Below are 16,415 nucleotides of genomic sequence, written 5' to 3' on the forward strand. Positions count from 1 at the left end.
ATCTCTGAGACCTCCGTGCTTTTCCTTGGCCTACACTATATCTCACCCTCGCCCCTCTGTCAAATGGCTGAGCCTACTTATTCACCCCTCCCTCCCCCCCTCCCTCGCTCCCCTCTGGTCTCTAAGAGGATAAAAGCAAATACAGAAATCGTTACTGAGACGTTACCGGATCGCCTCATTTACCTGTAAAGATGACCATATACCTGTCTCAGTCAAGAATTTTATTGCCTCTCGTCAATAAAACCACCGTTATACTCTCGCAACAATACTTTTAGTTTTGTTAAGTATTATTATTATTATTATTATTATTATTATTATTATTATTAGATGGAACCTATTCACATTTTTGCACTGATATGCACTAAAATCCTATAAAAAATCAGAGGAGGACGGTAAAACATTACACACACACACACACACACACACACACACACACACACACACACACACACACACACACATATATATATATATATATATATATATATATATATATATATATATTATTGAGTTTAAATTTTAAATTCCCATTCATTTGCACACACAACCACACAAACGTAAAGTAATGCTAGCCAAATAAAAAAGAATTTTTCTTGTACACTGTGTATTAAATTGAAGAAAAATATTGACTTGATTAGCACGTAATAAAATGTAACTAAAAAGAATAACTCGACTTACTTGATAAGTACAGTATAACATCCAGCACCATCCGAATTATCCTATTCTTCGAGTCCCACATCTTGCGCTGCGCCTCCAGGCGGTTGTTTCCTAACCCCGCTGGGCAAATGTAGAACTTCACCCAACACCGAACCGGGAGGTCTTTCCGCCTCCAAGGTTCCGTGGACACTGATGATGACTTTGGGGAGGTGGAGGGCCAAACACCTGAGGCCACGGAATCTTATCTTCTCCTCCAATGACTGAACGTTTACGAGTGCACTGATAAAAAGGCTGTAAATGCCGCCTTTCCTTGCCTAGAACTCAACTTTCCAGTTCAATTCAGTCATTTGTTATCAATTATTTCGAAAGCAGCGTAATATTCGTTTATTCTTGCCACTGCTCGAAAAAAAGTCACTCAACACCACTGCCGGAAATTAAAGACACCTGCAGGAAGATCGTTCTCTTCATAAGTTTTGCATTTAAGGAAAACCAACAGAAGGAACTCGGGTAGAGGCAACGGCCAAAAATAATGCCTTTCGGAGGCATTTAGGTCTTTAGGGTCGTCTCCGGGACCTTTTAAGGGTCGACCTTACCCCAGGCATCTGCTACTGCTGTGATTATTGTAATTATGGCCGACTGTCCCTCTAGAATGGAGAAAGTCGATGCCGAAGGTACCAAATAATGTGCTGATTTTCGTTTGTGTGTCTATTCTATTAAAAAAGAGCTTCAGGAAACCAGACTAACTGGACGCAAGAAAAAGGTCCTTAAAACAATTTTAATATCCTGGCTGACCTGTGTCACTTGTCTTGCACTTCCACTTAACTTGTCCACTTTATTGTTTCTTTTGTGAGTAACCGACGCTGAACACGATTTATTTCCTTGTGAAGCCTGCCAGCGAACACGTCTCCTCGATCACAACTCGTCAAGACGAGGCTGTCCTCCGCCTCCTCCTCGCGGGCCTCAAGTCAACAGGTACCTGAAACAGAGCAAAGAGATGCCGGTGTTAAATAGTTGCAGAGTCACGTCCTCCGTGAGTGTCAAAACAGGGCCTTACCCTTACCTTCACCCCTTTACGCTACAGAATATTGCTCATAGTAATGCGAATAGGCTTATGCGCCGAGGGTGATTCACTAGCCGGTGACGTCAAGCATTTGACACGGGAAGAAGGCGGAGCCTTTAAGAAAATCCTGTTTTATAAATGGCTCCTTCCTTCCGCCTACTGTGTAGACTGGTTTCCATCCCGACGCGGTCATTCGCACGTTATTATTATCCGTTTCTCTCTTTTTCTTTTTTTCTCTGTTTACGCTATTTGCTACTGAAAGGAAATGGAAGTGTTACGCAAGAAGAAACGCCCGATAGGAAATTCGAAGAACAGGAAATCCTTAAAAAAAAAAAAAAAAAAATAAAAAAAAAAAAAAAAAAACAGGACAGAAACAGGAGACGACGAAATAACGAGGAAGGAAAAGAAGCGGAACATTAGAACTGAAATAGTATGATCTTATCAATCTACGATGTTAAAATACAATTAACCAATGATGATGGTGTGTGTGTGTGTGTGTGTGTGTGTGTGTGTGGAGAGAGAGAGAGAGAGAGTTTAGAGTTTTCTTTCAAAATATTATCAACGCACCCACTGACGCCATATCCCTATTCAACACGTGACCTAGAAATAAGACCTTCATTTCACCTAGCTCTACACATCGGCTTTAGGGTCAAAGCTCTTGACCTTCAAGTACGACATTGACCATTGGTTTCGTTTAAAAATAAATAAACAAATAAATAAACATCAATCATTAATGATACATGTGAAATATGACGTCTCCGTCTTTAAAGATACTGAAATTATGTTGCTTTGAAACACCTGACCTTCTGGTATTGGGAAACAGACCTTTGACTTCGAGCTGTCACGAAGAAGCTCTTGCAGCGTTGACATGCTATCATCGCAATGCTTATCTTAAGAGGTCGAAAAGTTCCTACTTAGGAGAATCTTGCCCATGTGAGAATGCATTTTAATTTATGTAAGCAATATCAATTAATCTTCTCGAGGAATTTAACCTTTAAAAGTTTCATTAACGTTTCTATTTCATTACCCCATTCGTATTTGTGGCCATTACTCTGTTTGCTTGTTTGTTTCTGTTTGTATGGTGTTTTTACAATGCCAGAAACAAGTGGTTATTCAGCAACGGGACTAACGGCTATAAGTCGACTTCCGAACCACGTCGAGAGTAAACTTCTAACACCAGAAATACACATCAATGACACCTCAATGGAATGTCCGAGTATCGAACTCGCGGCCACCGAGGTAGCAGGCCAAGACCAAACCGACCGTGCCACTGAGGCGCTGCCATTACTCTGCCTTCCCATGTTGTAATAGCGACACGAATATGATAGTCCTCGCATTCGTATTAATCTCCTCGGTCACTAGAGTGACAACGTCCAAAAAAAGAAGAGCAACCAAGAATGAGATGACGTTTAGTGTGTAAGCATCAATCCCCGAATTGTCGCCAAAAGCACCTCTTTCTCGGGATCGTTCTCTGCCTTCAAATGTTTCATTCACGAGCCGGGTCCGGGTCTACCGGATTTGAATTTGACTGCCCTTTGTGGGGGACGTCCCTCTGCTCGGTTCTTCAGAGATGGGTTCTGTGTTGTTGTGTTTGCAAACGAGGACGTCTGGTTAAACACATTCTCACATGAAATATTCATTACCGGTAGGACAAGTGTGACAAGGCCCGAGTACTAAAATCTTATCACTAAGCAAAGCAAGAGGTATTCTTTTATAGTGTTTGGTCTCTTTGTAGGAATTCGTAGAAGTGAAAGAAAACATTGGAATTAATAATCTTTTTTCCGACTGTCACGTAACGTATCCGTAACAAAGATTCATGTAAGCATTCTCCTTTTACTGAATCATAATTTGCATTACACAGATATTCGTAATGATTAAATCAATAACCTATCACCAGATGATGATAAAATCAAAGCATCACATGTAAGATGTAGCCATATATTTCTTTTATGAAATCCATTTTATACATTATAATGCTCGGGAATTCGAGACATAACTACACACACACACACACACACACACACGTGAAATACACACCATATTCACATTCTTGATTTGAAGAATATGACAGGATGGCATTGAGTTTGTAAAGTACATGATAACGGAGAGAAATCGTATTTGGAGAGGGGTTTGATTGCTGCATATGCAAATTTTACAATGAAGAATGTTCAGTTGTACACGTGAGGAAGATTAAGTGACCAGGAAAAAGGGTTTTTAGGTTACGTGTTACTACAGAATAGAACAGCAAGTTGACGAAGGTAATGGTGTGAAAAGTGGTTGAAATCTTGGTTCACATTAACTGGTTGAGACATAAAGTATCTACACATACATACATACATACATACATACATACATACATACATACATACATACATACATACATACATCATACATACATACATACTTCTTCTTACACTCAAAGTTCTCTATTTCTACGCATATATATATATATAATATATATATATATATATATATATATATATATATATATATATGTGTGTGTGTGTAGAAATGGAGAACTTTGAGTGTAAGAAGGACATAAAAAGATGATTACATTTATACACAATCAACTTGAAATAATAATAATAATAATAAAAATAATAATAATAATAATAATAATAATAATAATAATAATAATAATAATAATAATAAGAAGAAGAAGAAGAAGAAGAAGAAGAAGAACTATAATCGCAAAACAATCAAAATCTTTTGCTCTGAGGTAAAGACCGTTCGTGTGACAGAGCGAGCAGTTGTTAACCACATTTATGTGAGCTCATGTGGTAGGTGTTGCCAGCTAGTCCGTACCGGACACATGATCTCTGCAATGTTTTTTTGAGATTATGCTTAAGTTTTGAGAGTTTTACACACACACACACACACGCACACACAACACACACACACACACACACATATATATAACATATATACATATATACACCTGATTGGGTGTTTATGAAAGAAACTGACTTTACAATCAATATTATTAATAAAAGCAATAATTGTGATAGCAATGAAGATTTCACTGTCAATTGGTAATTGTGAGAATTTTAAAGATGATTTTTATAGTGTATAATATGTACTATATATATATAGGATATATATATATATATATATATATATATATATATATATCATATATATATATATATATTATATATATATATATATACATATATATATATAGTATATATATATATATCTATATATATATATATATATATATATATAGCGTACATATATAGTACATATTATACACTATAAAAATCATCTTTAAAATTCTCACAATTACCAATTGACAGTAAAATCTTCATTGCTATCACAATTATTGCTTTTATTAATAATATTGATTGTAAAGTCAGTTTCTTTCATATACACCCAATCAGGTTCCCAAGCAACGTTGTCAGTATTAGCCACAACTGAAGCTAAAACCTCAGTTCCCTTTTATATAACTTGTATCTCCTTTCAAGTCAACCGAGATATCCAGTAAAACAACTTTAAATAAATGGAAACCCATTACAACCATGTGGATTATTCCGACCTCATCTTTCAAACAGATGCTAAAAAAAGGACGAAACGCCAAAAGACAAGTCCTCCGCCAGATGGAGAAAGACACCGAATACTTTGTTTACAGTCGTACATTTTTTAACGTTTAAGAGGCCCGCGAAGAGTGAAGTGTTTCGGCAGTAGCGCCTTCTTCCTACGTATAGACGTCCTCTGTCTGTCACACTTCTGGGAACCATCACTGAATTTGATGGTCACCATGAACGTGACGGCGACATTAGCTAATGAATAAAGTTGCCAACAAGGGGATAAAATCAAGAACATCAAGGATGTGAATTTAATGAGAACAACACCTTAGTAACATTTCGACGCGTAAACAATTCTCATGATTATGTACGCTGTTGTCGATCCAATTCTATGATGAAGGGTCTTGTGAACGAAGCAGATGTGCAGTTACGACTGAGAGAGTGTTTTATCAGGTGAATTTGCAGTAAACAGTGATTGCTACTGAGGAATGTTAGGTCATTTTAACTGCTTGCAATTCTTATGAACTTTGTAATTTAAGAATTGGTTTGCTAATACAAAGGCGGTTTGGACTGGAGTAACGACAGAAACTGGAATAAATCAGAATGCCCAGATGTTACTTTAATCAACAAAACACAACAAGATTTACAAAGCTTTTTTAATAGAATGCATCACGTACCTAGGGATAGGAACTGAGATATATCCAAGAAAGATAGAGATACTGAGGTAAGAGTATGCTCAAAGGGCTAAAATAACACTAGAAGCGGAAGAGATTAATGAAGATGAGCCTTTCAAATATTTATGGATAAACATATTCGATACGGGTTCTCTCAAGCTGTTATTTAGTGAAGGACTAAAAAGGGCAATTCAAACAATGAGCCCGCCGAATAAGATTCGGGAATCAAATACCCTGAAATCTCTATATTTCGAAGTATGATTATACATTAATCAAGAGCGATCCGTATTCGTAAACGATCCTGAATCATTGTATGACAATGAAACTATATCTACAAAACTTGTGTCGATTTGAGAATAAGAAAAGCTTCAAGAATATTAGGAGAGGGACGTTAGGATAGAGTGAGAAATGACACCTGCAGGCAGATTACATAAGTTCTAGGCACGTACGAGATAGTGATGACGGGGAAATAAAGATGGCTGGGGCATTTTTTTCGCACCGCCCCAGGATATAAGTTCGTGATCGTGTCAGCTGGGATCCTGTGGGCATCGGAAGAGTCGAAATACCCAAACCTACCTGGATGAAAACAAACAGGAGGTTGGAAATAAGTGAGATTTGTGATACAGAAACCATAGGCAAGACCTGTGTGACGAAAATGCACAGAGGCCCTTTCGTTTCACGGCGTTGGAGGTGGTAATGATGAAATAATCCACTCAAATAATAATTAATGGCGAAAGTGAGACGAAAGTAAGGTCAAACATATGTCAGCGCTAACACATAATAATAAACAATTAAATAAGTTATGGAAGATCCTTATTTCTTCAAGTGTTCGTCATGTGGGCGCAACTCGATTCTTTAAATAATAAAACACGATACGGATGTGAGGCAAGCAAGCCATGACGAAAAGCCCAGAAGGTTTGGGGTCGGGCAGTCTTCCTTATGTTGACGCTCCTCGTTTGTTATTTTTTTTTTTATACCCAGAGGTCACATTTGGCCATTGTTTTTAGTTTTATAGCATATCTTGTACTGTATATTGTCGTTGTAAAAGCTGGATGAAGGAAAGAAAGAAGTCGACCTCAGTGTCAAGTGATACAAAAAATCATTATTTGTTACAAAGACAGCAATACATAAACATAAAAATTATCGTACTACTATTTAAAAACCTATATATAAAACTCCTATCCCTCACTTCTGTGGAAAAGCTTCTCCTTTGTTGCTTTGTGCGTAGGCAGTCTGCAGTTATGTCTAATCAACGTCATCCACCTTTCATGCAACCCATCCTTAACCTGAATAGAAGCACTCGTTCCCGTTCAGAACTGGTTCCTGCTATCTTTTACAAGATTACCTGATTTCTGCTTTTAAAATCTTACGTATCAGAAACAGGTTGAAATATATACAAGCATGTAATTTATATAACATTCTCCTTTTCCGTCCTGGTATTACAGGCTCAATTTATTACTTTAAAAGCCGTGATATTTTTGAAACCCAATCTTCTAGACCTCAATATCAATTAAGTCAACTAAAGCGTAATTTCCCTAATATATGGCGTATGTTTTTATCCCTAAATTCTTCAATTATTTCTCCCTAATTTAGAAACCCAGATCTCTCTCTCTCTCTCTCTCCTCTCTCTCTCTCTCTCTCTCTCTCTCTCCTCTCTCTCTCTCTCTCTCTCTCTCTCTCTCTCTCCCTGTTTTCCCAGTTCCTCCTCCAGGAGGGATGAAAGTTATCTCCACAATCCAATCCATCCCGCCCCTCCCCCCACCCCTTCTGTTGGCTGTGATTTGCATCACTTTAAGAAGACGCGCTGGTAAACTGCTTAATTACATATGCACGCTGAGAACTTAATACCCGGAGATGACTTTATTTCTATTAGGATAATGATTTAGCATGATGAACAGAGACGTCATAGTATGATTGTTTTTATTATCATAGCATAAGTTTCAACACTCCTGGGAGGTCAACCAACGGTGCTGCAGATGAAAATCTCCTCAGGTCATGAGGTTCCCTTCGCCCTGCACAGACTTTATACGTTACTTTTGTTTATCTTAAAAGGATATTTTGCTAGATGTATACTTATATATAAATATATATATCTTACTTTTAAAAGAAACACGTGTTTTATATCCACAATATGAAATGTAAACGCCACATTAATGTAATCTGGATATAAAAGAATACAGTGAGTCTACTTGTCAAGAAACGCTTTAAAAGCTTTCACCTGACTCATCGTCCATTTACTGCCGAGTTGTTTTTACCTGACTACGGGCCGATACGAATATGTTAGACTTCCCTATCCCACGGAGGGCAACAAGCTTTTATACACACACACACACACACACACACATACACATATAAGTACATGTTACTGATTTTTGTCAATTTTAACGCTTATAAAACTCTCGTAAATGTTTTATGGAAAGTTAAGTGCAGAAGCTTCGCTTGGAATCTGAAGACGGTTAGACTGTCCTGACGATTCTCTTGATAGTTTACGAAACTCCGTAAAGAATCACAGCAAATTACAAAAACAATGATAGTCGTAATCGTCATTACTTTCTCTTACATTACTTGATACAAAAAATTATATACAAATACAAGGTAAATAGATTTACAACGGACCAGTGCCAAAATTTCCAATAAAACTAACGCTCAAGCGTGGGCAGCGTTCGGATTTCGCAGCCTTCGTAACAATGTAAACACAATGGCCGTGTCGCAGGACTTCGGCGCCCCTGGGCCAAGGTCACTTCATGAATGACGCTCTCTGAATATCCGGACGACTGTTATACCATTTCCTTGGTGGAGTTGGCCTTTACGGCTTGAGTGACGGGTGCCGGGATATCCTTCGTCGAGGCCCACCTTACTAGAGGATCACGGGCCGTCCTCTCACTTGAAGGTGATGGTAGAAAAGTGGGCGTGGCCGAGAAAAAGTTTTGCGCGCCCTGTGATTTGAAAATACGCTGCTAGCGGATATCTCATCCTAAGGTAAAAGGTGGAGGGTATGGTGAATATGTACGTTTACGTCAACAGGAAACGGCAAAATATGTTTTTCAAAGTAATTACGCATTTTCCAAAGATGCGAGTCACGCTTCGTAGACTGAGTCATACACGAACGTGGTTTCAAATGTTGTTGCAACACTTGTTCTTATGTACATTGACGAAAAGGTAAACAAATGGAAGAAAACAAATTAATCGGGCCTTCCAAGACGTATTTCACAATGTAAACAAACAGACAAAATATAATTATGCATTACTTCGTAGATTCCTTAATGAAATGAGGGTTCCACATTTGTCAGAAAACAATGTTGTATCATCATATTGCTTTTGCCCAACCCAACTCATAAGGCTAGGAAACCAAAATTTATCCAGAAAAACACTAACTGCATACCAATTGTACCCAAAGACAGCCTAGTCCGAAAGGGGAAGTATGAAACGCTTGTTTATCCATTTATAGTAACGGATGTTTTCGCGGACTCAAGTTACATGGAAGGAGACATGCCTGTAAAACCACTCTACATAAAGGCAAAACAAGCAATGTAACCAGAACGTTCGTAATGAAAATTTATAAAAGTTTTTTCATACCATGAGTAGATTCCACGCAGCCCTGTGATGTCGGATATCTTTATTGATATAAATCGTCGGCAACGGATCAATTCGGATACAGAAATCACCGTCATGTGCAGTTCACAGCCTCTCCCAAAAACTACGTAAGGGCTGAAGATAATGGGGAGAAAGATAACTGAAAAAAAAGAGATCCACAGTCACTCACTTAAGATCAAGATACTCCCCGGACAAGATACTTGACACTATCTTTGTGATATCTTGGTGCCGGCCATATGGCTCAAAGTGCAGCAGGGGAGAGGAGTTTTTATCTGGCAGGAGAAAGCTTTTAGGGAGCAGAGAGAAGACGGACGACCTCCAATTTACCAATAGAAGACCCCTGGCTTTCAAGGGCCAGTTTGGAAGAGGACTGAGGTTAGCAAAAGGGAATAGGAAACTGGGATAACAATCGGTTTCACTTCTTCGTTCAATTCGAGGCACCGTCTCCAAAACCGCGCCTTCATTACCGACAATGATCATCAGTATTTATCATCATTTGGCTCTTGACTGTCACATACAACTGCTGTTTTTTCTGTTGAGATGAAATAATTGCCCCAATTAGCCCTAAACATCAGGCGACCCCCCACCACCCCTCAACTAACCCTCTTAAGCCTCCGTCCCATCCTTCTACAGCGGCTCATTTTCATCTCATCTACAATGGTGTCATGTTAGAGATTAGAATCCATCCCTTCGACACAATTTTTTTTTACTGCTTTCCTTAGCACAGTTTTTTCTGGTCTTTTGAATTATTATTTATTCATATAATTCATCTGTGCTTATTCGCGCTTATCATTATACGTCATTTCTCCTCTATTATGCCGTTATTTGTAATAAAGCCAGAATTAGCACAACTGCTAAATGATTACTGCAGTGGGAATAAAAAAACAACGATATTTTCAAAAACAACTATTATAAATAATTTCTGGAGGCTCGAAATACACAAAGTCAATTCTTTCTGTCAGAAAAAGTAACCAAACTTGCACATTACAGGTGGAGGCAAAGTTATTGGGTTAAGTTTCAGTTTCAGCCTCTATATGGAAGACGAGGAATTGATCTAAATAATAACAGAACTTTCTCATTGTCATGATTTGAGTTCATAGCAAAGGACTAATCTGTCAACACAATCATTATCATTATATCTGCTACAGGAAAAAATGCAGTCTTGCTGAAGATAGTTCACTTTATGTGCACTTTTGATAATAACAGTGCTGCTTAAAATACTCATTCTTTTCAGATGAATATAACAATTAATTTTTACATGCTGGCCCCAAAAGATAACCTTTAAACACACAATATATGTTGAAAATATAAAACAGTCAAACTGAAGCGTCACCTGTAGAACAAGGCGTGATCGGACCTTCGGCTTGCAAGATTTTCCCTTGACGCATAAGTTGCAAACATTATTTTCCTAACTTAAAGTGAAGCGGTCTTCGTAACTGATACTCATACTAAGTACTACTCATAATAACAACAAGGCTCAAACAAAAAGGACACAAATTAAACACGCTCATATAGTCTCAGTTATAAGTGGAAACACAAAATAACTGAACAGAAAAATGGCGTCTAAATTCAGCACGTCAAGTAAATAAAACGTGCTAAAATCTAAGGCCAATTAGCCTGTTGTTTCACCAACGAAAATGTTAAAAATATGCTATATTTTATCATAAATCATTTTTCTGTTATGTTTAACACGACAGTATTTATTCTTTATATTTTCATTCAAATAAATAAACCAAAAATAAGTATTTATTGTTTATATTTTCATTCAAATAAATAAACCATAAATAAGTATTTATTTTTTATATTTTCATTCAAATAAATAAATCATAAATATCCTATCATAAAATTCCTGTATCTTCAACTCAACGCGAAACACCTTTTCCAGACCTTTTTTTTTTTAGGTTTTCCTAACACGCCCCCTCCCTAACAACAAGAAAGTTGTTTGGAAGGCTTACTCCCCGGGTAAGTGAAAACCACACAACTGTATGTATAAACGTGGCGCCTGTTCGGGTGGCATGACACGGGAGAAGTGCAGTATCAGTGTTGTCTTCTGCTACAAATCACGTCACTTGCCGTTTGTTTAAGAGAGAGAGAGAGAGAGAGAGAGAGAGAGAGGAGAGAGAGAGAGAGAGATCGTTCTTTCTATAGGGGCTTCATGTTACATGAAGGGCGCAGACCTCGTGGCAAGTGAGTGCTTTGTCAATGATGATAATTTAGATTTTTCCATGTTTATTTGGGGCAGTTGGTTTACGATTATATGGATATGGAAGTCATTATTTTCGTAATTATCACCGTTTCTGTTGTTTGCTCATTCCTTGCTTCTAAACACAATTCTAGTTAAAATTATTCTTCAAAAGATTTCATCCCTCCTCACGTTTGATTCGCTAAAGTTTTTTTGCGGTTTATTTTCCTCAAAAATATTTGCTTCTTTGTTAATCTTTACTTATCCATCTTATCTGTTATTTTTACTCACTGGTGTTTGGCTTTTAAATAGACGTGGAATCATTAATAAAATATCCATGATCATGTTGTTGATAATATACACACTACTCAAATGACACAAGCTTATAAGATTAATCTTGAAGTAAAAATAAAAACACTAAGAAAAAAAAAAAGGTTGTAACATTCACTTGAGAGAGAGAGAGAGAGAGAGAGAGAATATATATATATATATATATATATATATATGTATATATATATATATATATATATATATATATATATATCACATACATACACACACATATATATATATATATATATATATATATATATATATAAAATAAAGATCGATGAACACCATCAAATTCACTTAAGGTTAGAATCGTTCGTGTTCAAAAGAAGATATTTTACATTTCAAATTTCAACTGCTTTGGTAACGAATTCATCATGAAGCCATTTCACTTCCACTTTCACCCGAACGAAATGAAACGGAATGAAAATATCGCAGCTCTGCGTGACCGCAGTTTATCCTATCAATAAATCAATCGTGTCTTCCCAACCCTCATTTCCCCTGTCAAAAGTGATCGCACATTTTGACAAATGGGTAAACAATCTGCTTGATTATTTCTCTCTCTCTCTCTCTCTCTCTCTCTCTCTCTCTCTCTCTCTCTCTCTCTCTCAAAATACCATCTCTAACTACGATGGAAAGTTCCGAGTACACTTCATTTACCTGATTAACAGCACAAGAAAATTGAAGGGATTATTCTGATTCATTAAACGTCCCTGACAGTCAATTAACTCTCATTTCGCAGATGGCAAGCATGTTAATTACAAATGTTAATACAGAACGATCATTTTTAAACGATGTGAAAGGACAGTTCAAAGGCATTACAACAACGCCTCGAATAAAAGATAGCACGAAATCAAAACTGTACGAAACTCTATGGCGAGAACTGAAAAATTTCGAAAGGGCCGTAACCGACTTGCGGACAGGTAAACGAAAAGGAACAAAGGAAAAACGTTGAGGAGAAGACGAAAGAGAGAGAGAGAGAGAGAGAGAGAGAGAGAGAGAGAGAGAGAGAGTTAATCCCCTCAACCATTTCCTTATTAGGACAAAGGTCCGTCACTCGTCCCCTGTCGTTATTCCACCACCCCGGTCCTACTTTCTTGAAAAAATTCGTTTAAATCGATTAACTGTAATATTATATAACTGTGTGATTTCACCACACGTATAGGTAAAAAATATATAGACATAACTATTGTTTATGTGTAAAACAATCTATTGGTCAATTTCCCAGACGTTTATGTATCATCATTTCTCATCTGCGTTCATGGACTTCAGTCATAAGCGTTTACAAAAGTGCGAAGAACTGAATAAGCTACTATTGATAATATGTATGTATAAAAAAAAACACACGCCTCACACACACACACACACACACACACACACACATATATATATATATATATATATATATTATATATTTATATGAATATATATATATATATAGATATATATAATCAATTAAACTATTTTTCCACAATCTAAAATTAGGCTACAAATACCCCATTAATACTGGATTCTCTTTAGCTTAGAAATCCGATAACTACATACAAAGGTAATTATAAATTGATTAGCACATTATACCATCAGTGTTAGAATCCTGGGGAGGGCAAATGTGTTTAGCTCATTTAATTCCTTTTGTGTGTTAGTTATTTCCAAGGTAAACAAATTTCAATAATAATTGGTCATGTGTGGCTCCATACAATTACATAACACACACACACACACACACACAACACACACACACACACACACATATATACTATATATATATATATATATATATATATATATGTGTGTGTGTGTGTGTGTGTGTGTGTGTGTGTGTGTAATTGTAATAGCCACAATGCCCTCTTAACTTCTCAAAGTCTTCACGCATTTTAGATCGCTTGTCACTACAAAGCCTTGAGATCCAAGTTCAAAGAAATGTGAAGGCATTATGATGTCCGGTGGCGAGAATAGAACATAACTTACACTTGGATCTCAAGGCATTGTAGTGACAAGCGAGTCCAAAAAACCGCGAAGAATTCGAGAAGTTAAGAGGGCTTTGTGGCTTATATTACCTGTTACAATTACATATGTATCTAGTAAAAAGATTTTATATATATATATATATATATATATATATATATATATATATATATATATATATATATATATATATATATATATATATATATATATATATATGAAGCGGTGACCTGACGTAAAAGGACGCGACCGATGAAATCGCTTAAGTGACACCTACAGATATGAGCCACGATAGGAGGAGTTTCGGTAATATCTGACCACCGTTCGGCCTACGCCTCTCATTCTGGCAGTCCTTTTTGGGGGTGAATAGCCAGTGCTACCCTCAAAGAAAACATCCATAAAAGGCTGTTAGAGATAAGTCACCGGGCTTGAAAAGACCGACATTTCGGACGTGAAATCTGACCTTAACCGATAGTTCGCGTGTGTGTTTGTGTGGAGAGAGAGAGAGAGAGAGAGAGAGAGAGAGAGAGAGAGAGAGAGAGAGAGAGAGAGATTTATCTGTTGTTGATATGTCTAAAATGATACAAAACTAAGAGGAAAAGTAACTTAAACAAGATAAACTCTTGGTACAAAATGCAAGGCGTTTTAAATAAATCAGAAAACTCGGAACTACCGCCAAAGGCTCTTAAATAAAATTAAGCTCCAAAAAAAGCGAAAGGTTATTGCATCAAGAGCAACAGGTACTAGGAAAAATCGAATTTCCAGAGAGAGAGAGAGAGAGAGAGAGAGAGAGAGAGAGAGAGAGAGAGAGAGAGAGAGGTTTAGTTAATTACTATTTGTTGCAAACACAAAAGTTCCAGTGTTAAAATATATTAGGCTGAATAAATTTCGGGTCGCATACATTATTTGTCTCGTTTGTTTTCGGCAACTCTAAATGAATCGTTTAGGTTACACGAATAACAGTGAATAAAAGTACTTTGTAACATCCTGTTGTCACTGATCTAAAAAACGAGTGAATGTATATCTCCTTAACATGATAGTGTTTATCTAGTAAATTTTGTTTTTAATAAATTCTCTTGAAAAGTTGGGATGTCTGTTACATAAATCCAAAACAAAATCTGATATTTTTGTTGAACTAATTCTTTGTCTAAACTGAAATGTTGATATATTCGCCTGGTAAATGAAGAATAAAATTACGTTCATGTAACTAATTTGCTTGAGCATTTTACCAGTTTAATAAAAACAAAGACTCCTAGTGGTTTTTTACGCCTTCACAACGATTCTCTCCCCAACTTGTCCACTGAGCTGGAAAAGTTCCAGTGGAGTGGAAGCTCCTCGACAGTCCAGTGGCACGCACAATGTGGGATTTTGGTAAGCCCACTTATGGTGGCAACTAGTAACCTGCCCTCTCATAGTCTTCTGAAAAGGCGTGTTACACGAAATCGTATTTTCATCGTCTGACATGTTTAAATACAAATGAGAGAGAGGTTTTAACAGCTTCAAACGATGTATCCAATTATCTTTTCCTGTCATCCTAAAACTCGCCATCATCTGGAGGATTGTCCACACCTTTTCAGCCAGTCAACTCATCCCCGATAAGAATTAATCGTCCGACACTTCGCTTCTTCAAACATGGCATAAATCAAACGACGATCTTTTCCTTCATCTTTAAGCGCAAACATACGCGGCATCATACGCCCCGCCCACCCACTCTGCCCACTGAGGCTTTGGTCCGTACATCCTCCTCCTCCTGCTGGCTGGTAGGAGCCAGCTGACGCGACGATTCTTGGGAGTCTTTGAAGGGATTACGCAGAACCCACAGACATTACTACATATGCCACTGTTCAACACTGAGTGATGGCAGAGGCTGGCATAGTACGTTTCAGCTAACAACCTCGTACCGAGACCGCAGACTGGCGACCCACAGCAGTAAGAAAGATATTTATAGCAGTCAATTGAGACGTTAACATCACATCAGAAGTACTAGCACTCTCTCTCTCTCTCTCTCTCTCTCTCTCTCTCTCTCTCTCTCTCTCCTAAGAAGTTCTTTCAGCTCTTACAAGAACACGATATAATAATTAAAATCGTACCTAATTCACCATGTACCGTCTTGAGTGACTGACTCCAGTACCACATGCAGGAAGAAAGCTTGCACGCGCAAATGTAATTATTTTTGCAGATGTTTCTTTTTCTTTCTTTCTTCTGCTTCCTGTCACTCACGGAGTGGCAATATTTACGATAAGATGTTCTCTATTGTCTTAAGCTCCCAGTCTCCATGCTACACAATCGTATCAAAGAGCTTAAAAGTCATCAATTTTTTCCTCACTGCATCCGACAAGATATCAAGTGTCTATCAACTCTTGTGTGTGTGTGTGTGTGTGTGTGTGTGTGTGTGAGAGAGAGAGAGAGAGAGAGAGAGAGAGAGA

The 16,415-nt window shown here is 37.4% G+C and overlaps 1 protein-coding gene across 2 annotated transcripts in view; it reads right to left on the reverse strand.

Moving 5' to 3' along the window:
• Window positions 1-16,415, reverse strand: part of LOC135214914 (phospholipid phosphatase 2-like) — a 73,134-nt gene that overhangs the window by 17,513 nt on the left and 39,206 nt on the right. For both annotated transcript variants that reach the window (XM_064249385.1, XM_064249386.1), the window contains exon 2: window positions 679-1,633. In XM_064249385.1, the coding sequence (XP_064105455.1) occupies window positions 679-739 (61 nt within the window). In that variant the 5' untranslated portion in view covers window positions 740-1,633. The remainder of the gene's footprint in view (window positions 1-678; window positions 1,634-16,415) is intronic.

Source organism: Macrobrachium nipponense, chromosome 46, assembly GCF_015104395.2.
Source record: "Macrobrachium nipponense isolate FS-2020 chromosome 46, ASM1510439v2, whole genome shotgun sequence".
NCBI classification, from domain to species: domain Eukaryota; kingdom Metazoa; phylum Arthropoda; class Malacostraca; order Decapoda; family Palaemonidae; genus Macrobrachium; species Macrobrachium nipponense.